The 16518-nt window shown below is 36.7% G+C and overlaps 1 protein-coding gene across 1 annotated transcript; it reads right to left on the reverse strand.

Moving 5' to 3' along the window:
- Nucleotides 1-7194: 7194 nt before the first annotated feature.
- On the reverse strand, nucleotides 7195-14449 carry SGMS2 (sphingomyelin synthase 2; the record flags this gene model as incomplete). The annotated part of the gene is made up of 5 exons (XM_081999114.1): nucleotides 7195-7398; nucleotides 8240-8406; nucleotides 11153-11306; nucleotides 13123-13240; nucleotides 13995-14449. The coding sequence occupies 5 exons, from the start codon at nucleotides 14447-14449 to the stop codon at nucleotides 7195-7197; spliced, it is 1098 nt and encodes a 365-aa protein (XP_081855240.1).
- Nucleotides 14450-16518: the final 2069 nt, after the last annotated feature.

The following is a 16518-nucleotide window of genomic DNA, read 5'->3' on the forward strand; positions in this document are numbered from 1 at the left end:
ATGCTAGAAGGTGTCATCTTGAAAGTTTTGCAACACAAAAGCCAACTCTTGCTAATTATGAACAATTTATGTAAAAATGAGGCCCAGTTGCAAACATTAGTAGAAACCATGGCACAAAAGGTCTCCAAGTAGTATCATTTGTTATTGTAGCGTTATGCTATACAGCATTTGCAGAACTGGATCCTAAAGCTATGAAAAAAAAGAGGCCATATATTAGCTCCTCATCATGCAAACATTACAGCATTCCTATATTACCATCTAGGGTTCCTCAGAGCCAACGGCTTTTCTTGCCTCATTTTTCCCAGGCTGGATACATAGCTCCAATTAATGTACAGAGGTACGGATTCAATCTAGGAGAAGTCACACAAGAAAAGCTGTCAGCCAATGAGGATGAAACCATGCTGCAGTGAAAAGTGACATCCTGTACTGTTTTTACAGAACTCTAAAGAGTTCTCCTCAAAGTCACACGGAAAACACAAGTACAGCAGCTAAACCATTATTTCCACTTTCACTTTCAGGTTCCTTGGTGTGACCCTGACCTCACAAAACAGCTAGGATTTATCTTTTTCACATGTCACACATGCTCTCCTAAATCAGGAAAATAAACACAAATGAACCTACTAAACATTTAAAGAGCAAAAACTGATTCCTGAGATAAAAAGTATGCCCTAGGATGTTAGGTTTTGTACTTGATAAATCATTTCAAATTTTAAATTGTGTAAAGATGTGTCTGATGAGAATACCTTTTGGTTTTAGTGCTTATTTTGGAGCCTTCTCAAATGTAAATCCTACTTTTCTGTATTGAGCCATTTAGAAAAGGCAGTTAGTAGAAGCAGATAAAGACAGGAGCCCAAAGCAGCCTAAGATAAAGTGTAAGCAGCATTTTGAGTGGCAACAAACTATGAAAAAAGTGAAATGCAAAACCAGTTTTAACAGAAGTAACAAAGCACTGATAACAAGCTACTCAAAATGGAAGAGGGTTTGGAGTTTAGCAGTATTAAGGTCCATATACAAATACTTCACTGGTAGAGGTGAAAGCAGGGAGTTAAATTTCCTCTTGATATTCTCAGCATTCCTGCCATCTCTAATTAAAAAGACAACAACATAATGAAAAGCAAACAGACCCACTCATTTTATATGCAACTCACATGCTTGAAGTAACACCAGATTATATACTCTGTTGAACTAGAATACAGCTGTCTGATGACTGATTTTACAGTGATCTGCCTTTTCAGCCCCTTTCATAGTTTTGTGGTTTGTGACAGATCTTCACTACACCATTTAAGCTATTGCCACCTTTGCTAGTGTGCCCTGAGTCTAAGGGGAGCTCAAAAGGACAGGCATGTTAAGTACAACCTAGCTTATATTCCCAGAGAAGCCTCTGTGTACTGCGTCCAATATTGTGCATGCCGCAGAGACCTCTTTCCGGACACTCGTGCGTGCATGGTGCCTGGGTCCCCAACCGCTCAAGGTGCCTTTACTTCAGACTAGTTTCTGACCACTTTTAATTAAAAAAAAAGGCAAAAGTCATCTTCAAACACATTTCAAAGTTACTTTGTGAAAATTAATCTCAACTGGCACAAAGAAGACTCTTCTGTAACAAGTCTTCTCAGTTTCACAAGTGCTAACCTCCTAAAGGCTTTATTATGCGCAGCACAAATAACAAGAGCTGAAATTAGTATTGTATAGGCATAGCTTGAAATAAGAGAATTTCTGCTACAAGAAACCCACGCATAGAGACTTTAAAAACACTTTAGACACTATATAGAATGGATCTACATTTTTTCCATTGACATTTACCAGAACCACTTATGACTAACCGTACAGCAAGTAAAGGACAAAAACACTCACTCCTTATCTAGGGGAAGGACTGGGCCAACCAGCACAGAATCATTTGAAAAAGAGTGAACACTAAATATAATAGTATAATATGGTATCTTTTTTCCCCACTATGGTACAGTAAGACTGCCTGTAGCATGCAGCCAGTATAATTTGAATTTAGGAAGTCAAACTACTACTTCCAGCAAGAGCTGGTTTGCCCTCTCCTCCTACCTGGATTGTATCTTTAAGTTAAAAGTTAGCCCATAGCAAACAGCCACAGAAAAACAAACTTCTCATACTATTTGCTAAACCCCAAGTCCTTAGGAATTAAAATATTTTCACTGAAAACAAGTCAAATCTTCCTGAGTTTTAAGCACCAATTTTCACCAGGAGAGAAGGAATCCTCAACACCAGTATTTTAGATACACACTAGAGACTGCACAGTGTCGTTACTACTTCTTAAGACACCATTCAGGCATTCCAAGTGTTTTGTTAGGAAAGATTATCTACCGAAGTACAAGATGATTTCAGAACTAGAACTTTTTCCTACAATATTTAAGTTACCTGTACCTAGCACCTGAAATTCTTATGTGCTACTCTCTAGCTTAATAAGTTTTAATCAAATTGTTAAATCCATGGAAACCTGAGCCAACTAGAAAAAGCTTCAGTATGTTTTAAGTATTGCAGAACTTCTTGTTTTGGAAACTATTAGTGACAACTTGGAGATACAGCTTATGAAAATTTGCTAATCATATTTCAGTATTTTAAAATCTCCAAGCATTTCTCACTGAGTTGGGATTTACTTTTATATTGTAAGTTATGGATGAGAACCAGCATAGTCCACATCTGCACTGCAGAATGAGGAATACTGCCTGTTTCCTTATAGGTGTGGGGTTTTTTTTGCAGCACTATTACACAAACAATTTAATTCCGCATTACCTGGAAGTTCAGCGTATTTGTAGCCCAATTTCTTGTAAAAAGCAACATAGGATACCATCCACTTCAATGTTTTCATATTCTTTCCTTTTTCTTGTAAATACTAGAACAAAAGCCTGTCTTCATTCTCAGTTTCTTGGCACAATTTTTTTTTTTTGCACACTGAGAAGCATCATAAAGTAGCATATGAAGACTAACTTATAAGCAAAGTTACTTCAGTGGCACACTAGGATATTTTTCTCATGTGTGCTTATGCGGCAACACTCATTTGAATAGTGTCCAACAGAAGTGTTTATTTTTAAGACCCCTTTTTTCAGTAACTGAATATAAGACATTGATTTTTCAATGCCTGGTATAGAACACAAATTCAGAAGTGTTCAATCTTACGGCATCACTCTAATTTTGAGTGCCTATAGAAGACTTCTAGCTAAGTCCAGAGCACATACATGGTAAAAATATCAAGATGACAATGGAGCTTTGCAGCCCTTAAGTCTACCAGTAAGGAAAAATTGTTCCAGTACATCTGTTAGATTGGACATGTTTTCAAAAGATTTTTTAAGTTAAAAAAAAGAGCTGTGTGAGAGTTCATTTCAAGTAAATGGAAGGACTTCACCTTGCACTGGAGTTAATGGATCTGATCTCTAGAACTGTAAAACATACTTCGTATCTACTGAAATGAGAAAAATAATTTGGGTTTGTACCAAACAACTTAGCATAAACTGTCTAGCCACATACTCATGGTGGGAGAAAGCCAGAGTTTGAACAGATTCCAATTTAAGACACAGATAAGTAGATTTGTAATAATCTAATTAAGAGAAGTCTCTCTCATCTCTTAAAATACTTCCCAGTTCTGTCTCTGTTACTGAGCTTTATTCCTCTATTACATGAAGGTAGTGTATCTTAACATATAGTCTTGATTTTCTTTTCCTTCCTTCTTCCCACACATTTTTTTATTAAGGAGGGAAGCAAATCCAGTTCTAGAGTGCATAGCAACATTTAGCACAGCTCTTTTTGCTACCATCCTACCTGTAGTCATCTTTCCCAGAAAACAGCAATGAGAATGATTAACATTTAGTACCATTTACATCCACATGGGAGTGCTAAGCACGTACCATAAAAATGTCAGTTTACACTGGTTTCATGTAGATGTTAATCATTCCTAGCATTGGAATTAAGCATCTGTAGCATGACCACATAGCAGCACATTTCTTTAAATGATCAAGTTAACCTTTTAAATCCAGGTTTAAATTTGTTAGGCATTTAAGAAGATTGTTTCATAAACGCAAAGCACCCAACAGCATTTACGTCATACTGATATGCCAGGTGTACAAGTGTAGTACCTTTTTTTAGTGTCTGGGAAGTTCAACATGTAAATGTTCTTCAGTAAGGAGAAGGAGAATTTTATTTATAGTCACAGTACAGGTGCAGCTCATGTGACATCTGTAATGATTATTGTAATAAAATTAAAAAGAATGTGACATACTGCAAAACACTGGGCATATAGAGCCCAAATAAGCCTACAATCAAGTGATCAGTACATTAAGTGAAATCTAATTTTCTCCTGTTCTTTCTACCCGTGGCAATCTTTTTTTTCTTCTTAAGATGAAATCATATTTTCAGCTTCATAATATTTATATACAATGATCACCAAGTTCTTAAAATTCCTGATTTCTATGTAACAGCTGTGGTTTGTATCAGATAAACTACTATTGCAGTAAGCACTAGCATATACCATTACTTACCCCTTTTCATCACCTTACATACAGGCCTAAAGAGCCTTTAAATACATCTAAACATCCAATTTTGCAAAAGCATTTAAAGCTATTGAGAGAGTAGAGAAGTGGGGTTTTTCTGCTAATTAAACACACACACTATTTTGAGGGCTTTGATACAATGGAGAAAATTTAAGCACTTAAGGGAGAGCCGAGCCAGAACAGGACTCAAATATTGTGAGCTAGGGCTGCTATATAAACTTTCCTTTTTTATTACAATAGAAGTTTCTATCAAATTCAGCAGTAGAATGAAAGCTGACGCTGCCCAACAAAAGCATAATCTTTACTTAATTCTATTTCATCACTTTCATATTCTTCCTTCTAGAAATAAGTGTAAAATCCCACAGCTCATCCTGCATGAAGAAATTTTACATTCCAGATATATTACAGAAATCCCACTGAGACATGGTGGTGGTTATACAGACAATTAGCTATCTAGGCTATCAAAGTACTTATTATTCAGCTACCACATTAAAACCACTGTTTAAGCTCCTTACTGGAATGCTTTTCATTATGTTATTTTCAAGGCATGGTCACCACTAATGAAATTCATTCATGATTTCCAGAAGATAGTATTACTACAAGCGGCTTAACATGACCAACATGGCCATATTTAAGATATCACAAAGCTTAGAATTCAGCTTTAAAAAAAAATACCAGTACTACTTCATAGAGCATAACAAGTATGTCAGTCTGTAAATCTCCTGACATCGAAGAGATTCATTTTTACGACACACAAAAAGGACTTTCATTTAAGTGTTTCGATACTGGCTTTTTTAGCTGCTCAAGGTCTGCCAGGAGCAAGTGAGTGAAAACATAGGTATGCCCATACACACAACTTCCAGGGGCATGTTATAAGAATCTAAGAAGCTTATGTTAAATAACAAAACCAAACACCGGCAGAATTTCTTTCTTCGCTAAGTTTCACCAAGGAGGTATTGTATGGAACATTGTTTATTGTATTACTTCAATAACGCACAAAAGTATTTGAAATGCACATTAATAATATTATGTACAACTCTTAGCAATTGATCCCCTTAACTGAAAAAAAATCATATTTGAATACTCTGTATTGCATTTTATAGCTTAAACTGGACTTTTTAAAAACAAGTTATTATTTAAACTGTGTTCACACTTGTCACTCAGGTCAAGACATTCTTAAAATAAGCAGCATTTCCTTTATATTAGTATCACTTCAACACTTAATGCAGTTTTATCTTTGCTATCAAGTTTTACTGAAGATTTGAAAAGAAAATTGGCTTAACTAGAAAAATTAACACAGAACAAACTGTTAAACATGGTACGCTAATTTTCTACTTTGCTTTCCCAACAATACAAAACAATGAAAACCAACAAGAACCAGGTAGCTGTTAATTTTTGGTTTTGTTACATGCTTCCCACATTCTCAGCCAACTTGCTTAAATAGCCATTTTAGTTGGACTGAAACCCCGGAAAAAAGGAACCTGCATGTGACATTTAATATGAAATGGTTTTAGGTAATAACTGAAGAAGTGCTACTGTTGTAGGTATTCACTTTGGCACATTTTTGGTTTTTTAAAGTAACTCACAGAAACATGCACCAATGGGTAAAAAAAGAAATTCAATGCAGAACCATGGCTCCCCCAAGCAAACTTGCTACATAGTTTCAGCAAGAGATAGTTACTAAAATTAAAAAAAGTAGTTTATTTTAAATATAGCCCCCATTTTGGACCTGGCCTTGCATTCCTCAAGCAGGTGAGATATGTAGGACTTTTGCCTGAATTAAGAAGAGTATGATCACTCTTTCCAGTAAGTAGCTTTAATACATGTTTAACTACACAGCAGTGTGTGGTGTATTTACATACATATACACACAAAAGCAATTAGGCACTGTATAGCTATATACACAAGGCCAAACTGAAATTAAAGATGTCAACTTTGAAACTGTGTCCTTTTTTAAAAATAAAATTTTAGGCTCCTTGAGCTCTGATGTTAGCAGCTATTCCTAATTTGCAAAGTCATCAAGTAGCACAACAGTTTAAATATAAAATTACTAATAAAAAAGTAAAAATTGATATATAGTAGAATATACGGAAGATAATGGTGGTTAAGTAGTATTTTAGGGTCATAAGATATTCATACCCACAGAGTGTAAAAGTCAAGACTCGCTTCCAGCTGTACCAGTCACACAAAGGCCTTACCTTCATTAGCAAGAATAATGCAATAAACCACTTCCCACAATTGTGTTATTTTTTTATATGCCTCAATATGCTGATATTGTGCCTTTACATTGTAGCATGTTTTTGCCCTTATGCACTCCAGAACTCTGAAGATGAGATTTTTGGGTGCTTCTGTGGATGAGTGATAGTTAGTAATGAGTGTGTTAATGTCATCTTTGGCACTTCTATCTCATTAGTAAAGCAAAGTCCTGCTCCATTTTTTCTGTAATAAAAAAATCCCATCAGTGGTGCATTCTGTTAGCACAGAAGAGCAGAATAGGTCTGTACAGCCTGATAATCAGAAAACATAGGAAAATGGCAATACGTTTCTCTACAATTGTCCTTCCAATCAATTGCACAGAAGTTTGGTCCACTTATTCAGTTACAGTGTAGTCCTCCTAAGAACTTTGGTTACAGCATTCATGTTTTGGTAAAAAAAAACAGAGCAGATGCTTTCCTTTTGTTCTTCAGGTAGATTTTTCATTGTCCTCTCCTGTCTTCTGAACCCGTGAATACTTTTTGCATGAAGATTTGAAGCAGCTGGGAGGCCAAGATATCGGCCAGGAAAAGCTGCAAGGAACAGAGCCTTGCACGTTCTTCTCAAAGAAATAAAATATTGGATACCACCACGCTCGAGAGAGAAAATTTGTCTGCGAAGAGACCTTTAAAGTCTGTACTGGCACAAGCAGGTAAAGAGGAAAAGGAAACAGACAATCAGTTTAAAGCATTATAACAAATTACATTGAGTCAAGACAACTACAAAAATGCAATAAATTTGCATGCCTTTCTGCAACGATAAGGTGCATTTAGCCTAGAAAAAACAGAGTCTTGAAATAGCATATACATCACAGTCCAAATGTACAGACTTTTTTAAAATTGAGCATCTTTAACAAAAAGGGATGCTTTGTTGCTGTACAAAGTTTAGGGAGACAAAGCACTCAAGTCTTTTTGAAGGCGAGTCCTTTCAGGCATGTCATGTTTCCCTTCATGACTAATAGTTGAAAACTAGATTAAAATGGCTTGAGAGCCATGCTCCTACTTGAAAGTGTTCTTGAAACAACTGCAGCAGATACTTTCTGAACAATGTACTTTTAGTGACATTTACAGAAGAAGTTTCACTAGAATTTTAGGATGCTCTAGGTAATTTAGGTTGGTCAGAAATGTTATTAATAAACTACTGTTTATTCATAAGCTTTGATAAGCAAGGGCTATTCTATACATCCACTACAGCAATAAAACCTTGACATTCAAAAATGTTTAAGCCCATATATCTGGAATTTTAAAAATAGCTTTCTAAAAAATAGACATAACTTGATAACAGGTGCAGATAAAAAAAGAACATCTTAATCCATTAAATATTTACTTAAATCACAGTAAAGTGAAAATCCTTGCCTGATTTGTTTAAGCTTCAATATAGAAGCTCTGTTTTTATTTCAAAATTAGGAACTAATTTTGACCTTTGAGCAGTACTAACAAATGCAGGCTATACTTTTATTCTAATTTGCCACTGACCTTTTCATTAGCCATTGAGTGGTACCACCAGAAAAGCCGTGTGGTGATATAGTAAGCAATGATGACGTCTACAGTATAGTGTTCATGAGCAACAAGGATACAAATTATGCCAGCAGCACTCATTAGCCAGCAGATTAAGTGATACCACCAGAAATGACGTGGTGAATCTGTGAAATAGGGAGAAAAACACACAAAGAAAAAAAGCCGTATACTTTATTATAGCAATCCACAAAAGGGAAAAGAAAAAGGATGATTTAATTAAGGCTACCAAATTTTGAAACATAGCTCATTTATACCACGCTGGTACAAGAACCCTGTTCTGACACACAAAACAAGATTAAAGAATTACGCAAGTTTGCTGAGGTGTTCTTACTTTGTAAAATGAACCCAAGATGAGCTTGCAGTTAGAGACAGACAGCACCATCACCCATTTTCTAGTCAAATTAAGTAAGTTTTCCAGTTAGATCACTTCTAGGGTACGGGGTGCAGGGGAAAAGACAGAATTGAGGCAAGACATGCACTTCGATTATTCTGCTTGGGTGCTTTGAATCTCTGCTCTTTTTACAGTTTATGCTCAAGTAAACTTACACACAAGTAAAGCATCTAGAATTGCTATAAACTGAGCAGAGATCACAGATTAAACAGGAAAAGACACCCTTTTTTTAATTCCTAGGTTTTAAGTGCTTGGCATAAGACCTCTTTTCTATGGAACGGAATAGACTGTACGGGGAAGTCCAGTATGTGAATTTATAACCTTTCATTAAAGATTAACAAATAGGAGTGAAGCTGTTCTTCAAAATGCATTTAAACCGTTTCAGTGGAAAAGTTCCCCTGCCCTTCTTTCCCCATTGAAAAGTGCCTTGGGTGTCACAGTGACCATTCGTAACTTCTGACAGGCTAAACAGGCTTCATTTTACTCGCAGTGGGAGGTTTTGGCACCCCTTGCCTTTCGGGGCAATGGTCAGCCTTTACTTTCACACAATAACAGCACCAGTGGAAAAGTTAGTGATCTCAACAAGTAGTTTGAGAAGCCTATGCAAAGCAGTTACTATAGGATGACTTAAATTTTGATGCAAGTGTCAAAAGGGTAAATTCTCTCAACTCTCCAAAAAACATTGCAGACAAATCTGTATCTACTGATTTAAAAAGAAAAAAAAAAAAAGGAGCCAAGTCATCTCAAGAAGCTGATGAAAATAGCCCCAAGCAAGAAAGACATACCAGGGCTAAAAATGTAAATCAACTATTCTGGGCAGAAAAGCTGGAGTGTGGGGGAACAAATGAAGAAGCAGCAGAAGATGAAAGGAAGAGAAAAGCCAAGCCAGAAATCCACTAAGCCAGAAGTAATAAAAAAATCTCAGAACACATCTTGTCCTGAAGACGTGTTATATCAAAAGAGCAGAAAAGAATACTGTAAGCCACCTCTAATTCAGAGCAATTATAGGGCTTAAGGCCTTGCTCAAGTAACATTTTGCTAATTATATGGGAGGCAGAAAAAGGACAGCTATGCACTTCTCATTTATATAGCACAACTCCACTGAAATACACATCTAACAATTCGGCAGCAGTCAGAGGCTTATTACAGGAATTTGTATGATAAAATTCCTCCAACCCCTTGTGATAGAAGTACATGAGTTACACTAGCCCCGAAAATATTGGGTTATCTGCATCCTTCCGGGTACTAAAGATACTGAAGAGAGTGTGACCAGCATTAAGCTGCAATAGCATACACAAAATAAAGCAAACAAATCTATTAGGCTATTTTCCCAATACTGTTCTAGTAATTTTGAAGGGTTACACATGCCATTCCCCCAGTAACATTCACTTTACAAGAAAGACCCAGACCTAAGAATCAGCAGACTATAATCAGCATCTTAAATCAATGTTTGAAGAATGTCTTGCATCCACAGGTTTGAAGTTTGTTATATAAGGCAGGTATTTTTATATTGTGTTTTTTGTTTAACGCAGAATTTAGCACCGCAACACTTCCTTCCCTCAACATTTTATTAAAAGGCAGGCATTCAGCTAATGCTGGCTAGTCTTATTTTTATTTCAGTGAGAATTACACATTCCCATGAGCCAAACTAGCATTTGCATAGTTTGGGGCACAACAGTAGGACAGAAGATTCCAATTCCGAACATGTAAACTGGAAAGGAAATTTCCCACTATGCATGCATGAGTGGCCAAATTCCCAGGGTAGAAGCATTGTTTACCATATATCAGATTTAGAAGTTGGTGCTCAGTTCTCCAAAACATCAGTTGATGCTGGGTACACAGCACAGATTTTTTTCCCCCCATGCCCCATAGCAATGTAAAGCACAGAGGGAAACCATAACCCCAACTATATCTTCTGTGTGCTTGCCAAATTCTTATAAACTCTAAGAGGCATAAGTAGGAGACTCTAGCAGAAGACATCCAAGGAGCAATCAATCAACTTTTCATTGTTTGTAGTAACTGATGCACAGCACAATTCAAAAAAAAATAACTTTACTTCTGGATGTAGTATAAGTGTGCAATGGTGCTGAGCTCAAGCCACAAAAATTCCTTAAAATCTAAGGTATATCAGCCAACCTGCACATAGGTAATTTGCATAATTAAATACAGTAAGTTTTATTCCAAATTTGAATAGCCTGTCAACGAATACTGAAAAGCTACCTTGCTTCAACCAACCAGTAAACATGCTACATAAAGATAGAAGTGACATGTCTAGTCACATTAAGCCAACACCATTTTTACTACACCCACATTCAATTTTTGCTCAGAGTCATGATTTGTATTTCAAACCCATACGCGTACAGTCTGCGTACAGCTGACTAGTAACTTTGAGTGCAGTAGTTTTACATGCACTTTTATCATGCGTTTTCCCAGTACAATGGATTTGAACAAAAAGAGTGCATTGAAATACCATCACTTACACTCTTTGATGAACAGGTAGATCAGCGTTAATACCACAGTGTGACCACTAAACAGAAAGTCTCCACACAGGATGTGTGATCCAGTTATGGACAGACCACCACCAGAAATCAGTCGCAGGATCCTCTGAACCTTTGCCTGAGAATCTCCATTCAACTAGAACACCAGAAAAAAGTACAAAAAAGTTTAAGACATACCATAAGTGACTTTAGTAAACTTCTTCCCCATACATATGTGGAGTCAGGGAGAAAAGAACACAAGTTATCTTCATTTTCTTTGGCTTTCTTTCACATTCTTAAGCAAATAAGCATGCATATCAAAATTGACAGATGCTAAAGATCAACTTGATAACACTAGTGTTTTGTCTATGCTTTCCCAGGCTATTTTAAAATATGTGCATTGTATGAGGAGATACAGAACACACTGGAAAGGTAAACACTAAAAATTGGAGAAGTCAGGTGTCTCATGATAGCCATTCACAAAATGGCTAAAACCCGTTCCAAATTGGTTCCAACACACTACAACATTCTGTACCTCTTCCGTCATTCTGTTGAGAGCTGAGCTATGTTTCTACAGTACAAAACCTCAAACTCACTTAATTTTAGATTTGATTACAAACTCCATCTCCATCAGGACTTACTCAGATTTAGAGGATTTATTTTTTTGAAACATGCATTAGGATCAGCTTTTGATTGCTCATAGATACTAGGCAAACACTCAGTTTCACCTAGCTGCTTAAAGATTAACTAAGGAGGAAAAAAATAAACAAGATAAAAGGATAACTGAGTTTTCCGTAATCAGAAAAATATTTGCTGGGGGCAGGGAGAAGAAATCCAGAAGAGCAATCAAGCTTTTCAGAGTTCAAGTAATTAATCGTGTTTTAATGCTAGCAAAATGCACTTTCAGCAGAGACATTTAATTTTTCTTTTGATTACCTCTTCCCACTCCGATACACAGTCTACTACAGAAAGTCATTCCCCAAGCTAGTAGAACAAAGCAGTTGAGTCTTTACAATAGTGGTACATTAATAAAGCTTTTTCAAATAGATACTGGTTCACAAGAAAAGTAAAAAAGTTCATCCACTATATTCCTAATTTGTGTGAAAGAATAAGAGTGAACAGACACGATGCTGTACCTTAAGACTGATGAGATCTTACCCAAGAAGTAACAAATTTATCCCCCAAGAAAACTAGCAACATTTCTAGGTTTCAAAATGCTTATCTTCTCAGTGCACAGCCAAACTGTTTCTTATTCAAGTGCACTGTTCTTTCAGTACAGTGAACATGATGCAGTTTGTTCCAAGACAATTATATGTCTACAACTTTTTATTAGTAATGTAAAATGGCAGTAACAGGGTTCCTTTGTGTCACCGTTTAACTATACTGACATAATTTTTTTAAACATTCCTGTAGAAATATTAGCATGTACGTGTTTCTATATGTATCTGCTCATCTAAGTAGCTGAACTTGTTTTAGTCACGTTTATATACACTTTGCAGGTTGTAAGCAGGGACAGGCACCTGACTTCAGGTATTGCAATAGTTCTTGACAAAACAGTGTAAGAAACAGGACAGAACATATGATAACATTGTGTTTTATTAAAAGGATACTGCAACAGAAGCTTGCATATCAGCCTATGAACCACAATATTGACCTTAAGTATCCCACCACGTAAGAAAATATATTGCTGCAGTATTAGAATGATTAGCTTGAGCCTCAGAAACAAGTTTACCAATTTCATAGCAGTACTATTTCAACATAGGTACTCTCCTTTAAAGCATCTTACCTGCAGCAACAACTTGAGGCTCTTTCTGTATCACACAACTTTTGGTTTATCACTGTGTCTGAAGGCATCAGCTGGAAGTAATTTCTGTTTTTTAACAACACCTGGAATGTTACCTTCTATTTGCTCTAATAAGCCATAAGGACTCAGGCAGAGACTAAGGCAAGAATTAGGAAGCAAAGGCTCTTACCTTTGGTGCACACTGAAAATGCATTCCAGGCACAGGTAAAGTGGTAACGTACATAGTAATACAGCGGTACAGATACAAAGTTCCTATTATAAAAAAGAACCTGCGTCCCACTATTGATCTGAAAGTAAGGGAAGGGGGGAAAAAAAAAGATTGAGTATGAAGATCACATGCAGGATATACATACAACAGTTACAGAGCTCTAGGTTTATTAGATAGCTAATTACACAGCAGCTCCACCCACGGCTCTTCACCACACACTTTCCTAAATCAAATACTAAAAATTCTTTCTTCATGTTTTAGTCTTGCTAGCTCACACACACAGTACATAACTACCACAAAGCTCCCACCAAAGTTAGCTAACCTATTTAACATGGCTCCAGTCTAAACTTAAGTGTGCAGTCAGGCATAGTTTTCCTCGACTCAGTGACCTCCCATATTATAGCCACGTACCTGACTTAAATACGTCTAGTTTAAGCAAGTGAAGATAAAGGAAAAACATTCTAGTCTAGCTGTAAAGGAGAGTGGGTTCCTGCTCAAATTTGGAGCAGATCATCATGATTTCCCCTGTTTAAACATCGCCGTGTCAGTAAACACTTTGAAAAGTCCAATCCTCAAATAGATTTAACCAGTACAATGTAGGTGCCAAATTCAGATTTAAAAACATTATTCAATAATCAGGAGAAACCCGTGTTTCTCTATCCAACATGGACACTGAAACATCTTCTAAAGTAGTTACCCCTTTGTCATTTTCCTGCCAGCCCTATTCTACAATATTGCTACAGATTCTACCGCAAGATTTCTTCTACCCAAAGTGAAGAAGGGAAGCCAATGTTCTGAAAACATACAGCACAGAAAAACATATAGCTACTTACTTGTATCTAAGAAACAACCACTGGAATATCCATAACCCAACTAGTATCATTCCATTTATTTCTGATACAGAAAAAGCCCATTTCACACGATCAATGTAATCAAAAAATTTGTCAGGCAAGGGAGGGCTTAGCTCCTTTGGTGGTACTCTCTCATGGACCACAGTGATCATGACAGTTGTTAGAATCAAGTTGAAGAGAGCATAGACAAAGGCGATGCCTGTTTTCCACCATTCCAGAGGAAATTTGTTCCTGGACTCAACAGGCATAGCAATCTGGATGTAATCAGGATATTTCTTTGTTGTTTTTCGCAAGCCATTAGACAAGCCCTTTGGTTTGCTAGTTCCATTTTTGTTCTCTTCTGAGACTGAGAGAGTAGGTCGCGAGTAGCTGTTAGAAGTGTCATTGTTTTGACCCTCCATATGCTGTTCAAGCTTTGCTGTCTCAATGGTATCCATTCCCAAGCTGTATAGCCAAATCAGGTTTATCGGTGACCAATTTCTGGGCTCTTTAAAGTCTTGTTATTCCTCGAAGTCCAATGTTCGTGTTCCTATTTTTTATTGCTGTAAAAATCTAAAAAGTGTCCATTGTGCTTTCACTATTCAGATACTGTAATGGAAGTTGTGAAGACAAATCTTTCTTTCCTCTAGAGCTGTATCATCTGCAAAAAAACACACCCAACACCAAAACAGAGACTGAGGACCTTCAGAACTAGTAATGTAACACTGAACAAATTTCTTAAAAATGCTTATTCTAAGTTCCATCCAAGTCTACTTACATACACAGTCAAAAGGCAAACTACAGAGAGGTGGTTACCATGAAATAATTCAAGCCAGTTCCTACTGAGTAATTTGATAAATCTCCAATCGCTTTAGGAACTAGTACAAATTTAGGCTTTTTGTTTGTTTTTTGAAAGGACAAGATCTACAGACTTCAATGATCATGACAGCACAGTTGTCAGAATTAAGACTAATCCATGTTTGCAGCAATATTGAATTTCATTGCTTAGAGGCATTCCATACAAAGTATCTCCTTTTTGACCTTAGGGTTGCTACAGGTATTAACGTTGTTTGTCCATATAGATGAGGCAATCTTGTTAGCCCAGGAGATAGGACAGAAAACAGAAGGGCACTATAGGATTTGATTTTGTAAGGTATAGAGTAATCTAGATTAATCTAGAAAAATCTACTGAATGGATAGCTCCATTAAATTTTCTTGGATCTAAATGAATATCTCAACCAAAAAAGTAAAAATGCATCTACATAGCTACTGTAGTACCCACTAAATAATGTCTGAAATTTCAGAGAACTGAGAAATGTAACTCTGGATTAGATTCTTAGTTATGGTAACCTATATGTAGAACAAACTACAAATGGATCTGTGTTTGTCCTTTAGTTCCTTAAAAGTATGTCTAAATAGATTTTTTTTAAACAGGAACAAAAAGCAATATTCATTATTGCACAGGATTTCTTTCAGGCTGCATTTGTCAATTCAGTAAAATCTCATTAGATTAAAAAGTAGATAAGTGCATATGTTTTATAACAACATTTTCTACAAAGAGACAAAGAATGCAGTTCACCTCTACAGAATTGACATTGCTCTAGTCAAAACATAGGCCATTTTTACAACTCCCCTCCCGCCTTAAAGTTCTGTGAAACCGCTTACTTATCATAGTTGCGATGTACCTATTTTTATTACTCTGCTCAGCTCATGGCAAACATAGTATTATCATATAGAAAGCATTCACTATCTACCAGCAAATTATAATTCTCTCTTTTTAATTGTTCCTCAGTGTTCAACCCTACCACCACACCTCAAGCCTCTGCATGCCAATACAGGCTGCCACAGTTGCCATGCTGTATGTACAGTTAAGTCATCATGATGGAAACCAGAGCTGCCAGCCTCCCCAACTGTACATCACAGAACTTGGTTTAAGAGAAAGCCACTTGCTTCGGAAAAGCCTGTCCAGTAACTGAGCTCTTGGTAGTAAGAACAATCTAAAAACCAAACCAGCCTGGAAAGTCAGGTGTTTGTGTTTCGGTCCCTTCCCCCTCATCCCCTCAAACAAGACAGGGAGAAGACATTAAATATGGTCAGCATGTAAATCCCACTGATATCCTAGCTGCTGCTCTTGCTGCTGAAAGAGAGAAGGGGTAAACGTTCAGATCCCAAATACGTGAGATTCATACAAACAATACTGAAATAGTCAATAGGCATTTCCAAATTAATCTCTCAGCAGTGTTTCTGAAATCCACTATCATTGGTTGACCTTTTCGAAATCCCTAATCAACAAGCGTATGAAAGCTAACACACACATACAAGACACCCAAACAACAACGTTCCACCACCCAAAAAAACCCAACACCCAAGAAAACAAGTGATTTCACATGCTTTTTCTCCCTCTTACTACCCATCCTGTAAACTCTGCTTCTGTATGAGAAGAGGATGTTTAAACCAGCAGCCAGGCAACAACCACTTTGATACTTCCTACAACTAAATATTCTTTTAGAACAGCTGCAAAAGCAAC

Source organism: Phaethon aethereus, assembly GCF_964289735.1.
Source record: "Phaethon aethereus genome assembly, chromosome: 4".
In the NCBI taxonomy this organism is placed as follows: Eukaryota; Metazoa; Chordata; class Aves; order Phaethontiformes; family Phaethontidae; genus Phaethon; species Phaethon aethereus.